This window comes from Erpetoichthys calabaricus, chromosome 10 (genome assembly GCF_900747795.2).
Source record: "Erpetoichthys calabaricus chromosome 10, fErpCal1.3, whole genome shotgun sequence".
NCBI lineage: Eukaryota > Metazoa > Chordata > Cladistia > Polypteriformes > Polypteridae > Erpetoichthys > Erpetoichthys calabaricus.
This window is the reverse complement of record NC_041403.2, coordinates 35,371,158-35,386,210: the sequence shown is the minus strand read 5'-3', so window position 1 is coordinate 35,386,210 and position 15,053 is coordinate 35,371,158. Positions and strand designations below refer to the sequence as shown.

Below are 15,053 nucleotides of genomic sequence, written 5' to 3'. Positions count from 1 at the left end.
ATCGCGGTCAGAAATAAAAGGCAAAGAGTGGAAAACAGTCTTTTCGCCTTCGCAACTTCATAAACACGTTCACAAACGTTGGCGCTATACACATGCAAAGCAGATTATGAAAGCAGTGGAATTCGAAAGGCTCAAAAAAAAAAAAAAACCCTATGCGCGATACAAATGTGGAGAAAGTTAAAGAATATGAAAGTAGGAAAATTAGAAAGTATAAAAAAAAGAAAGTAAAGATCAGAGTAGTGCAAACAAACGGAAATTATTACTCGAAAAAGGGAAAATAATCACCACGGACCAGGTGTCATTGAAAAAAAAAAAGCAGGACAAAGCGAGGTCAGAAATAAAACACAGAGTAGAAAACAAAGTAAAACGTCATAAAGAGGTTAAAAAAGGGGGCCAAACACATGCAGAGCAGGTTACAGATAATGAAAACTGGAATTCAAAAGACACAAAAAAAAACGTAGGCGCAAAACACATGCAGAGCAAGATATAGAGTATGAAAGCAGAAAAAAAACAATAGTGTCAAAACAAAGAAAGTAATCATTGCATTAGCGCAAAAAAACAGAAATTATTACTCGGAGAAATAACTAAAAGGCGAATAGAGATCGAATATATGGACACAGGTGATATGTCAGAAGTATGTAAATATTGTAAGGCTTTGAAGTCAGAGAACTTCAAAAACGTGGTTTACCTCACATGCATTTATTGGTTACTTTGCAAAAAAAATGATTAACTGCTGATGATGTAGGTCACTTTGTCTGTGGTGAAATTCCAAACAGAGAAACCTATCCTGAATTATGGTCATTAAACACGTTTCGCTGACCTCATTTAAAAGATTCAGCATATTGGGACTTGAAAGATTCCAAATATTGTTTTTACAGAAGTTCTGAAATAAAAGTGAAACTAATGAAATAGCAACAATTCAAAGAAAAAAAAATCTTAAAAGTATGTATCCAGAAAACCAAACACGGGGGTTGGTGAGCAAAGCGAGCAGGGGGCAAAGCCCCCTAGTTTCTATGTATTATATTTAGGTCAGTTATTAAAAGCAGTTTTCAAGGTATTAATAATAAAATAAGGCAGAATTCTAAATGTATTTTGGAATACAAATACAATAAAGATATGGTACATCTACTCTATATACTATATACTATATATATATATATATATATATATATATATATATATAAAGTCCTAAGCCTACAAGTGCAACAATTTTGTGCAATGATTTTATGTGATGTTATTATGTGACTATTTTGTCATGCTTAAATCGAGCTTATTTTAAAACCTACATATATATGTTTGGTATCATTCTTTTCAGAATTTATCGACCTTTAATGTAATGTTATTAGGTTTTCAGATTGTTATTCCATTTTTAAATTATAAACTAAAAAATATCAAGATCTTGCCTCCCGCGAGATGAGACTTTGTGCCAAGAGATTTATCCATGCCCGGGGCTGGAAATAAAAGACAAAGAGTAGGACAGCTGCTATACAGGCTTTTAAATGTTCGAAGCGATGCACAAGATGCAGATCACGCAGCACGGCAGCAGCAGCAAGACAGCAGCTGATCGAACAAAGAGAAGGTTATAAAAAAAAAAAAAAATGAAAGCCGCTGCAGTAAAGGCCTGGCAGAGCATTAAAAAGGAGGAAATCCAGCATCTGGTGATGTCCATGAGATCAAGACTTCAGGCTGTCATTGCCAGCAAAGGGTTTTCAACCAAGTATTAGAAATGAACATTTTATTTCCAGTTATTTAATTTGTCCAATTACTTTTGAGCCGCTGAAATAAAGGGATTGTTTTAAAAAAAATGCCTTAGTTGCCTCACATTTTTATGCAATCTGTTCACCCCACTGAATTAAAGCTGAAAGTCTGCACTTCAACTGCATCTGAGTTGTTTCATTTAAAATTCACTATGGTAACGTACAGAACCAAAATTAGAAAAACGTTGTCTCTGTCCAAATATTTATGGACCTAACTGTATATATAGCAAGCTGCATCTATAGAAACATGTATACTAAAAAACTCATTCATATAGGAGTGTTGAGAAAACATCACTGAAACATTCCATCAGTCACAGCAGTATAGATCCATATAAACAGGAAGTAACTGACTTAGCACAAATGGTAGTGCCAACACAATACTCATCCATGCCTAAGTATGCCCTAGAGTTGCCCTATTTTTACTTTGCATAAATATAAAATTGTTCCTTTAACAATTGAAAAGGTAGAGTACAAAATGGAATTTATAGAATATGAATGTGATCTAAAAATGTAATATAAGCAAAATAGCCATCTGAAAATTGGGCCAACTTTCATTCTGGCCTCAGATTCTAAATGTAAATGGGATCTATACAGTACAAGGGTACCATGGAATTATTCAGTTTTGTCAGTATTTTATCCAAGTTGCCAGTGGCATAATTTATATGGTTGCTACTGCATTGAATTCTCTCTTTTCCAATATCCAGCAATTGAATGTGGCCAATATGATGAGGAAACTAAGCAAAAGTCATAAGAAAAATGAATATCTGATTCTGAAACAAAGGACAACAATTTTTTATAATAAAATAAAGTAGACATTTTAATGTATAGGACTGATTAAAGAAAGGAGCATAAGTGTGTGTGCCTTTACTATGGAACAGCAAAGACAAACGCCAAGTTTAGTTCTGACTTTAGGTTCAGTGACTCAGTTATTCAGAATCCTAAACTGGACAAGCATGTTAAAAAGTGAATAGATCACATCTGAAGGGGAGTTAAAGTCATTCTAATAATAACAAAGAGAAGTGTATTCTCTTCCCAGTTATAAGGATTTTCTACCCATCAATGGTGGACTTAAGAAAGAATTTGTGTAAACTCAACCGGCCCTCCAATTCAAAGAAAGGACATGAGAGACGTTAGAAGAACCTGTCTTACGTACGGACAAATATACGGGCATTATATCTATTCAGATATGCAGTAAGAACATTGTATAATTAGTTCTGACTGTAATTAATGTGTAAAATAAACTATAAAAACATACAGTATATTTCAGACACCAATATTAAAATAGGAACTATTTTAGTAAAATAGAAAGAAAAATAATGTTAATTTCTTGAAACATCTTGCTTAACATCTGATAGGATTTTTGAACACTCTGCAGAGCTACAACTCAATGTGATAGAGTGAGTTCAAAGGCTATGCTACAATCAATAGGGAGGCCTTAGGTATCTTTGGGATTTTGCAATTCTCAAAATAAGAGATTGATTAACTATCAGAAAGACTGAGTAAGCACTATCCTTGTAATAAAGTTCAAGCTGCTAAATAACTAATTGTTCCTTTTAAAAGCTGCCACCGCCTCCTCCTCCTCTCTCATTTAGTGAAATAGTGTTTCACAATATTAAGGGGTTACTTGGCAGAACTACTTGAACATTAATAAAGATTTAAAGAATTAGCAAGACATTGATGTATGTGGACCACGAGCAACAATCTAAAATTCCTAAGTTAATTATATTATGTATACCTGTATATAAAAGATTTGATTTTAGGATGGCATATTTTTACATTTATAAAAGCTAGAAAAATTTATTTCATTTTAGTCCACCTCTACTTCGGACTGTGGACAGTATGTTACTTGATTAAAAAATTAAGTGCTAATATGAATACTAAATGATCCATTTTATCCCATTTCAATTAGCCACTAAAAACCTTTAATATCCTAGATAGTATGGTGGAAGAGGATACATCTAGCAGTTGTATTAAACAACACATAGTACATCAGATATCATTCCTTAGTTCTGATGCAAGTGCAGTGAGGACAGCTTAGAAAATGAGTAAGTCTTAAACCTGAAAAACAGCATGTCACACACAAACAAAACTATATATCTTTTTAACCATTACTATATACAATTAAGTATGTACATGAACAATAGTCTGTAAATTGGACAACTGATGTGAACATATAACACTGAGCTATACCAACTCTTTCTTTCACTTTTCTCTTCAAAATCCCACCTGGTCACAATTACTCTCACTATTTGCTTCTCTTGCCTTTTAAAATAATAGATTAAACCTTATGAATACTCATACTATATCATTACCTACTGATTACATTACAGTAATACACAGATACACATTTTATTTGATCACATTACTTAGTACACTAAGAGAGATGTGTTTTCAAGTAGGGTGTCTACACAACATGCAGTGCCATAAGAGCTTCATGCTTTGTAGATGTATTGCAATTAAGAAAAAGAAGAAAAATATTAATAATTATGCATCAAACCATCAAGCTTCACATGGATTAAAGGTCCATTAAATGGCTGACTTTATGGCTCACTATCCTAACAAGTCTGGTCTTCCGGCCATCAGTTAAAGATAAAAAAACAAGACAGCTCTGCAGATGCTTCTCTTACATAGAGTCCATCTTCACAGGATTTTAATGACTCTTGTATTTAAATAACAGTTTCCCAAGTTACACTATTATTTTGTATGCTAGCTTCTGTTCTTGATGTTGTCTCTGTTACCATAACAGTAACGTATAAAAATGAAAGTACAAATACGTAACACTTAGAATCATTAATCTAAGTTTGAATATATTCAAAAATTTACTTATTTTAATCTAAATATGCAACCCTTAATTTTTGGCTAATTTGTTTGCCCTAGTAAACAGAGAAATTAACTAGAGCTATAAAAGCCTCAAATAGTTTGTGAAACTTTTCCTTTTACTTTTAGTCATCCTTACCTTCTTTTGTAATAACCTTCCCAATAAAATGTGGCATCAAATAAAATTAAACAAAAATGTGACTAGATTCAATGTAACTTGACAAACAAGACTAAGTGAGTGATATCACACTACAGGTTTTCATACAAAATTACAAGATTCGTTACAAAAAAGAAAAAAATAAAGAAAGTCATGCTACTTTTCAGCTCTGCAGTTGGACTCTTGATCTTGAATATGCAGACGCTACACACTGCTCCATACAACAATCTGCTTCAAGTTCTACATGAACCAAGTACACATCTATCTAATCTATCTTCCCCCAACACATTTATGGGAATATAACCTTTCAAAGAATACCATTAAACACATTTTTCTCTGCAATTTTAATAATGCTACCATGACAACTAATAAGTATGCATTTGCCCTAACACATCACTAAAATGCAAAACCTAAAATTATAGTGGTATTGCAGCAAGTAAAAACTAACAGCCTAGCCTACAATGGACTGCCTCACAGAACTTGATTTCCAATAAGCATCAAAAAGCATTTAAAAATGAAGGCAATCTTTTACTAGAAAAGAAGCTGACTATTAAAAAAAAATACTGTTAAAAAATGATTTCTAAAAATACCATATAATCCTCAAGTGACAGTTTTTAAAAGCACTGAAATAAGAAATAAATATATAGGCCACTACTTCTCCAAATATAAAGGACATATCATTACTAATTTTTTAAAACAGTCTGTTAATACCGTACATTCACTGAAAACTGTTTTTTATCATTGCATTAGGCCAGTAAATAAAGTATGCTTTGTTTATTCCTTGTTCTTTTAGCATTTTGATTTACATTGCAAACAAACAGCGATCTAAGTTGAAAAACCACATATGTCCAACAAGAAATATTGTTCTTGTTTTATTATATAATATTTTTGCTATTTTAGAGTGGGTGATAAACTTTTAGAAAGCAATCAGAAAACACTAGTGAGGAAAAAAAAACTTTTAAAATGTTAAAAACAGCATTTTTACAATCATGCAAGTTAACGTGGAATAAGCCTAAATTTGCTACTTAGAAATTTAAAAAATGACCCTGGTTTACTGTAGGCAGGAAGGAAACAAAGTATCCACCTTGAATAACCTATTTCTGGTATTAGTGCCATTAGTAATCTTAATGCATTTTCCTGCATTTTCTTTTTTGGGGAAAAAAAATACTGCATGTCTTCATAATAAAAAAATAAATATAGAACTGGGGCCAGTTCAGTTCAAAATTAATGTCAGAAATGTACGTTAGGTTTAACATATTCTTAGAAGGATGTATTTAAACCAGGTAAAGTCAAAGTCATTCCCTATGGAAAGTCAATAAACATTTAAACAATAAACATTTAAGCTTTTTCAACTCTTTTGGTCAGTTCTAGATCACTGTTAAAAAGTTAAACCATTAGACAAGCACTGCTTTACACCATAAACACGTATTGTCCTTAAGCAAATATTAAGACAAGAGATTTAATTACAAAATGGGAGATACTGGTCCTACAGGAAGCAACCTCTGAAAAGGACTTAGGAGTTTATGTTGACACAACATTTTCATCATTTAAGCAATGTGCAGAACCAATTAAAAAGACAAATAAAATGTTAGATTATATTGTTAAAACTGTCGAATTTACAGTAAATCAACACTATAACACACACTAGGGAGACTGCATCTAGAGTACTGTGAGTAATTCTGGTCTCCACACTACAAGAAAGATATGGCAGCAACCAAATGCATCCCAGGACTTAAGGATGTGTCCTACACTGACAGACTCAAAGAATTAAGTCTTGAGCATTAGTCTTGAGCAGAAGAGAATCCAAGGGGACCTAATCCATGTTTTTAAAAATGTCAAAGTCTTTAATGAAGCAGATCTAGCAGTATTCTTTTAACAGTTAATTTTATATTCGAGGATACCTGTGGAAATTAAGATGAAGTGCATTCAGCACTGAAGCCAAGAACGTCTTTGTGCAAACAGTTGTGTTAATCTGGAACAAACTACCAATAGTCATGTAGTTAAATCAGAAACCTTGATAACCTTTAAGAAGTACCTGGATGAGATATTAGGATAATTAGTTATTAGCTAAAAGACAACACACTAAAAATTCTAAGGATTTCTTTAAGAAAAATAAAGCACTCAAGCAGCACTATATGCTAACAAAAACAGAACAAATTAATGAAAAACTCACCATTTGAATAGGCTTCTTGCGTAGATCTCGTTCAGTGACTAACTTCTCTTGATCTGTGACATACAGACCCCTCTGTGCCAGTGCCTGGATGACAGCATCATGTCCCAATAGAGGTTTGGCAGCATCGCTCTTCAGAATGAGACTCCCAGCACGACAGTACAGCTCAGCTGATAGTAAAAGATTGACTACGGGAGGCTTGATATGCTCCTGATCATACTGATCTGTGTAAAAAGGCTCCTTCAGGTCTGCCGGGACATTGTCTACAAAATAAAAAATATGGTATCAGACCTACTGTTATGAGCTAGCCCATAAACCAAATTCTTTCAAATATTTTCTTGGTTGTATTATTTTTTTATTTTAAACAAGTGTATCTTAATTTTTCTAAAAAATATTTTTATAAACTTGAATGCTGCTTTGGACCCTGTAATTCTTCTATTACAAGATAATATGCTTACTATGGCATTCTTTCTACATTCATTATATCACATACACACACACACACAAATAATTAATGTTTATTACCCACAAAGGTAATAAGGAAATTACTGCTGTGTTAATCCATTTTTATTGTGACTTTCTCAGAATTTCCTATTTTACTTGTGCACGGATACTGTGTTTTATGTTGTGTTCAGTAACTAAATGTCTACTTCTTCCAGCTATTTTGATATCATAATGGAAGTATAGCTCCTTCCAATAGACTGGAGTTTCCAAGTTAAACTGACCATTGTTACCGGCATATACTACAATAAGTGCTGCAGTTAAGTGCCCCTTTAACTGTCTTTTAAACCTAAAATCTGAGTACTGCACAAACCAAATGTGATTCAAACAAGCAACTACTTTTTTTTTTTTTTTTTTTTTAAAATAACACCTAGAGGAACACTACTCCCACTAGTCTTGTGCATGATGATACAAGCTGAAACCATTCACAGTATCAACTTTACAATTGGACAAAAATGAACCAAGAAAACCACAAAATTTCACAAGTATGTAGTTCCAAAAACTTTCAAAGCTAGGTAGTGAAAGTAACCTGGTTCCATGTTTCAGTGGAAATGATAAATCAGGAAACCTCATATGAATTGCAAAATATGGCAACTTCAATCAATAATTTCTGCATAACATCACATATTTTTGAAAGGATTATTAGATAAGAATACCGGTGCATGTATAAAGACTACCAAAGGAAGAACACAAAGAATAGGTTATCAAAATATTTTCAACTGTAAATATTTTTGAAATTTTAACATTAAGCTCTCCTATGCCTAATGTAATAATCTATGCTTTTTTTTTTGTTCTTTATTTCACCTTATACAGTTTCTTGTATTAGGAATTTGTTAGTTTTCGCATACCCCTTGGGGTCAGAGCGCAGGGTCAGCCATTGTACAGTGCCCCTGGAGCAATTGAAGGTTAAGGGTCTTGCTCAAGGGCCCAGCACAGTAGGATCTCTTTTAGCAGTGACGGGGATTCGAACCGGCAACCTTTGGGATACCAGCGCAGATCCTTAGCCTCAGAGCCACCAGAGTGCTACTGAGTGCAGCTCCCCTATTTTATAAAAACTCATTCTGATTGTGTGGATTTTTAAAAATGGTATCCAGTTACTAATTTCTTTTATGCAGTGGTAGCTTCTCCCGAATGTGAACTCCAGAAGCAACATAGTAAATGCTAAAAATTTTTACCTTGAAAACAAAACTAGGGAGATCCTGTGGTTCCCGGACCTCAAAAAAGACTACAAAGGAGTTCCTTCTCAGAATCAGAATGAAGCACTCTTAACTTTATGGGAAGAAAAAATTAATGTAGAGAACCAACTCTGTTGCTACATGTTCACCTACAGAATTTCACAATAAAAATAAAAACTGCATGTCTGGGATGAGGAAGTACTTTAAGAACTTAATTTTAGGCTTAAAGCCCTAAACTAGCTGAAAAACAAAACTGTTCTGGTGTAAAAAGAACTGTTAAACATAGTTGACTATTAAAAACAAACCATCAGTTACAACTAATTTATATGCCAATAACCTATGATGCAATGTCCATTCAGTGATCATAATAAGCAATTAAATGTCACAAAATATTAAACCCTGCTAAGCTACCTTTACTTACTATAAATAAGCTTGAAATAAATTTGCACAACACAGTAAGAAACAGTTTGCTTAAATTGATTGATTGAATTAAGAAAACAGAAGATGCATCTAGTAGAGTGGTAGAAACTCGCTGTAAGCTCCAGCTGCTCCATCTCAGTACTGAATTAAGGTTGTTTCATAATGGCCAGACAGATAAACATTTTATGTTCAAATTTTTCTCTTGCCCACATACCAGAAATGTTTCCAAATAAAATAAAAAGTTATATTAAAGATGGAATAGAAACAATGAAGAAAAAAAAAATAATCTTGAATCACTAAAGGTAATTATTCTGTCCTTTTGATCAACTCACTATGTAAATTTAAACCAATGATATTTCTGCTGTTCTGGGCAAAAAAAAAAAAAAACTAAACTAAAACATGAAAAACTGTAAATAAATGCAATACTTTATGGGGTAAAATTATCTACCAAATGTAAAATTGAAAATAATAATTCATCACATGTTCCTGATAAATCAGGTCAAGGAATGTGATAATAAAGAACACTGTTTAAATTTAATCATACAGAGGCAAGTCCTCCATTTTCACAGCACACATCTATTCAGCCCTTAACATCCTGTCACATTATTTGATTTTTGCGGCCATTTTCATTCCAAGCCTTAATTTACATAATCGTAGCAGGTCTGAGGCAGTCCTGGTGCACTTCTATGAACACCGGTCATGTAGTCTGACATCCCCAGGAACTAAGTCAAACATGTTTGTAACTCACCCCAAGTCATAGGGATGTGTGTTCAACAGTTCAGAACCAATGAGCACTTAGCTGGTGGTACAACACACATAATGCAGCTACGTAAGGAATGTATATGTTTTGGACTTAAACAGAAGAGAGGCTCACTTGTCCGATGTCTCATGTTTTACATACCACAACAAAATGGGGGAAAAAATTACAATGATTGCAACTACACCTGCCATACCTGGAGATCATTCATGCAGCACTTGCTTAGTCAAGATAGTATGCTATTGGCTGTCAGATAAAGAGGTGAGATTCCAATACCTTAGAAACTCATCATTGAGTCATATAATTTGTTGTGCCCTGCAAATTTAAGTCATGTAACCTTATAATCCTCAGGCAACGAGATCAGCAACTTCAGTCATTAAGTTTGACTTCTACTTGTGTAATGTGCTGCCGTACTGTTTATATCACTGATTTTGCATGTTAGCTGAGATATTTAATACTAAACAAGATCACGCTATAGTTTCAAGTGCCACAGAAACTAAAGACTTTCCATTGATATAATGTATGGCATATATGTATATGTGTACGTGGCTACACATTTTTCTGTGATCACAATATAAATATTCACCAAATTCCAAGCTCACAGTTAATCAAAAGCAACAGGTAGTCAGATAAATTTAAATGTATTGAGAAAAAAAATGTTCTGGGGATTTTGCTGTCTGGCGATTTCTGCCAGGTGGGCAGACTGTATATCAGATATCTGAAATCAAAAGTCACTCTCTGTCAGTATTTTATCACAGCAAGGAATGATCCCAGTAAGCCTTGTTCCTAGTATACATATGAAAGAGATTAATTGAAAAAGAAATACCATGGAAACACTTTTGACCTTGTCAATGTTCAACTGGCACTCAGCTATTCACCAAGATGGCCACGAGCTTCACCTTTTCTTTATATTGCTTAAAAACAAAAGTGTAAGTAATGTACATAAATTCACCAATATAGGTATTTCTGTAATTGCATCTTCTGACAGACAGTGCACAAATAAAAACTGTTTAAGTTTGAATTAAATGGTTTCAAAGTTACAATATTTGACTTTCAGCAGCCCTAACATTATGGTGCATGAGGTCTTCTAGAACAGTGTTTCCCAACCTCGGTCCTGGGGGCACACTGTGGCTGCAGGTTTTTGTTCCAACCAGCTTCTGTTTTTAATTGGACTCCTGGGCTAATTAAATGATGTATTATTTCCCAAGCTCTGTGTTTTGGGAACAATATAGAAATTAGAAAACTAAGTCTGGTAGAAAAAAAAAAAAAAAATATATATATATATATATATATATATATATATATATATATATGTACCTGTATATTAAAATGTACCAAGCAGTTATATGGGAATAATGTATTTTTTTTCTTTTTAACAATATTTTCATCTTGATTTTCATTCTACTTTTCTAGGTGTTCTAATTGTTTAATTAATCCATTATTTACTAATTAGTGGGTCTGATGCTAAAGTAGGTGCAGCCTTTGATTATTCAGTGTTGTTTGCCAGCGTGTCTGCTCTGCTTATTGTTAATTGTCATTAATAAGATACAACGAAGGGGAAAAACTGCACAGAGAAAGGGCAAAATATAATTAAATCAACAAAAAAGAGTTAAGCATTTATATCACTAGCAAAAGCAGAAATATTTCTAAATGTCTTATAAATGTAAAAATCATGCTGCTGTGCTTTTCTGAATGTAGAATATAAGATAAATAATACCAGCTAATTAAATGAGATCAGTGTTATCAGGTGTTGTCACTGATTAGGAATCTGGTTGGAACAAAAACCTGCAGCCAGAGTGTGCCCCCAGGACCAAGGATGGGAAACACTGTTCTAGAAGTTGAAGTAGTTTAGCCAAATTCCTATAAAGAAGTTTCAATAATATACTGGCAAGAATCAATAGGTTGTCATGTTTAAAAAATGGGAAAATTCTGACAAATACTTGGGGGTCAACATTAATGACAGGTTGGACCAGTCTCGGAACACAGTTGAACTATATAAGAAAGGGCAGAGCTGGCTCTTTTTCCTTAGAAGAAGAAGATTACTTTAATGTGGGAAGTGACATCCTTCACATTAAGGTTATTATAGTTAACAAAAACTAAAATCAAAATTGAAACTATTGTTAAAAAAACATTTTCGTAAACTGAAATAAAATAATTAACAAAACCGAAATTAAAAACTAAAACTAAACGAAACTAGTAAAGTAGCTGGAAAGACTAACTGAGATAAAACAATAATTTACTAAAATATTTTTAGTTTTCATTTTAGAATGAATATTCTTGCCGTTAGTCTTTAACACTTGTAAGTTTTAACTGTAAAACAGAAAGTCATCCACCACGGGCCGCCAGCACATATTCATCCAGTGAACGGTGGCAGGTGATGTAGGGCAAGTGTTCATACAGCATTTGCAGTGACAGAGCAAGCTGAATGCGGGCGTGTAAAGTGTGTGAAATAGAAAGCAATTTACGTGCTGCCTTTCTTTGCGCTTGTTGTATATCAAGATGTAATTCAAATGGCTGAAATCGGAATGTGCTGGTCAACAAAACCTTTACCATATGGACAGAAAAATCACGAGTGAGTAACGTTTCAGTTTATTTCTCAGGCGACTGCTTTTTGTTGACAGCAATTCACCTGCCACTTCGCACAGGAGAAATCATTTTTACTTTCTCATATACGAAGCCCTGTTCTACTTAAACCTCTGTGATTTTCATGATCACACCTGTCAGAACATAGTAGATTCTGTTTTCTGATTTTTTATATCTTTTCAGGCCTGCAGGTGGCAAAAGTATGTCTATAAATTGTATGTGCCTGAGATGGAATCAGAGATCAGTATGGCTGGTAGAAAAAAATAAAGCCCAGTATGGGAGATTTCTGAATGCAATATTGAAGGCATTCATTTTAAGCACGTTGTCTTGTTGCAAGATATGTTGTGTGCTGTAGACATTTTGGGTAAAAAAACCCTCAAACCTTAAAATTCACCTAATTTCATTACAAATTTGCCCATTTTGGGCAATAAAAGAAAAAGATAAAAAGTATCAACAGGTAGCACAGATTTGTTCAGCACAAATGACATTGAAAATATTTTAAAAATTATAAAATTGTGTAAAATTGTTCATATTCAGTACCTGGTTTTGATTATGCTTGTTTTTATCAGACAAAAACAAAACCAGATAGTAAACCAAGTAGTGTAGTAAGCTTCCACTAACATTAAACTCATACCCAAATCTGTTAAGTGTACAGTTCTGTCTGATGGTGACACAAAACTAAACTCCGTAGGAGCTCCATGCCATAATTACTAAAACTAAAACTGAAACTAATAGATATAAACATAAAATAAAAATGTCTTTGTGAAATAAAAACTAAACTAAAAATACACAATGAAGGAAAACTACAACTAAACTGAATTTCCAAGTATGGTTAGAAAAAATATAGAAATAAAAACTAATATGAAAAGGCAAAACTACAATAACCTTGCTTCAAATCTTCTATAAGTCTGTGATGGGTAGTTCAATTTTCTACGTTGTGGTATGCTGGGCTGGTAACATTCACTTCAAGAGAGGTCCACCAAATCAACACGCTAATTAAAAGTGCAGGATCAGTTATAGGACACACTTTGGACCCCCTGGAGGTATTAGTGAAAAAGAGAATTAAAACAAAACTGAGTGTCATTATTAACAATGCTGTGCATCCTCTCTCTGACACAACAACACTTAGAGCTTTCAGCCAACGTATTATTCAACAGAAGTGTGTTAAGAAACGCTATGGGGGCTCTTTTCTAACAACAGCAATATATCTACATAGTTTTGAAATAATTACATTTTGAAAATTAATGAACATCTAAATTCAAACCCTTGGTAGCACCTCCTTAAATTTTCACATTTCCATTGTCATGATTTTTCAACATTTATATGCAGATATAATTATCTAAAGGAAATGATTTTGACACAGGGAGAGTTTGGAAATTAAATTATTACATTTGTAATACTACTGTGCAAAATCCGACAAAAGTAAAGGATTCTATTTGTGCAGTCTCCCATAAATTACTGAAATAAGAGTTTATACTGAAACCTCAGTTATTTAAACAGAAATAGAAACTACAAAAACTGATTTATTGCCATAAGCAAATTACACACCTACTGCTTACATTTTAAGACAAATGTAAAATGTTTGCTGTAACCCTGCAAATTCACACAAATCAACACATCTTGGAAATATGGCTCCTACTACACAGCAGAATTCACAGCTCCCATGTTAAGAGTTTATTTTGCCACTTGCACTTGTCTTGTGACAACTATAATTAATCCAGCAAAACGTAAAAAAATCATTAATTAGGCTAAAGGTAAGAGTTAAAAATAAACCTGCCATAGATCCAGATACATTATACTTCGAGTCCTAGGTTGCAATCACTTATATTCAAAATTAAAAAACACCTTTGTTAACATCCTCATTAATGAAATGTGTTTGTTTTCTAACAGTTGTATTTATTGGCGGTTCTCAGCAAGAAAAGTAGGATATAAAATAAACCCCATTTGACTGACCTTTCAGCATTTTAATGTTAATGAGCATCCTCTGGTGAAACATTAACTTGCAAAAGTTCACTAACATGTTTTCAGGTCTTCATTCTTTAATAGATTTTAAGCGAAAAAAATATTTTACAAAAGATGCCTGCCAGAATGACTAAAACTACCTTTCAAGGTGTTCTACTGTGAAAAATGATCAAAAATACACCATCCAGCAAGCTGAAGATAAGTATAAATATGATAATTTTGGGCTGAGAGGTAGGGGATGGCCAGGAAGGTAGCAACTGAAACAGTGTCTGAAAGGAAGGACCAGGTCGGAGAGCATATGGAGAATTACTTTTGCAATGCCTCAGAAAACATTTTCCAAAACTATCTGACAACTTCAGAACGCTGGAAACACTAAACTCAACTAGCGATGCTGCCAAGATGTAGAAGATACATTGTAAAGACTGTAGGCATTCTCAAACTGAGATGGCAGAAAACCTCTTCAGAAAGACTGAGCAGACGGTGTTATAAATTTGTCAGTATTGACTATACATATGCATGACTTTTACTCCTTGAGTAAAGAGACCAGTATGGCATGCAGCAAAGGCCATGGAGTTTCATTTCCAGAGGATAACCCAAGGTACACAATATTAAGCCTTCTCTTGGTCTACAAAATATGCCCAACATTTTAATGAAAATATGTTAAATTTACTATAGCAAAGATTTTATTTATTATTGAGAAGTTAGTGGAAATTTAGCACATAACTTCTATAATACTTTTATCCCTTTGAAGCAA

At 33.4% G+C, this 15,053-nt stretch overlaps 1 protein-coding gene across 7 annotated transcripts in view; it reads right to left on the bottom strand.

Annotated features, from left to right (window-relative positions):
* The window catches only part of camsap2a (calmodulin regulated spectrin-associated protein family, member 2a), a 194,246-nt gene that overhangs the window by 158,747 nt on the left and 20,446 nt on the right, over positions 1-15,053 (bottom strand). For all 7 annotated transcript variants that reach the window (XM_028811061.2, XM_028811064.2, XM_028811059.2 and 4 more), the window contains exon 2: positions 6,905-7,164. In XM_028811061.2, coding sequence (XP_028666894.1) covers positions 6,905-7,164 — 260 coding nt within the window. The remainder of the gene's footprint in view (positions 1-6,904; positions 7,165-15,053) is intronic.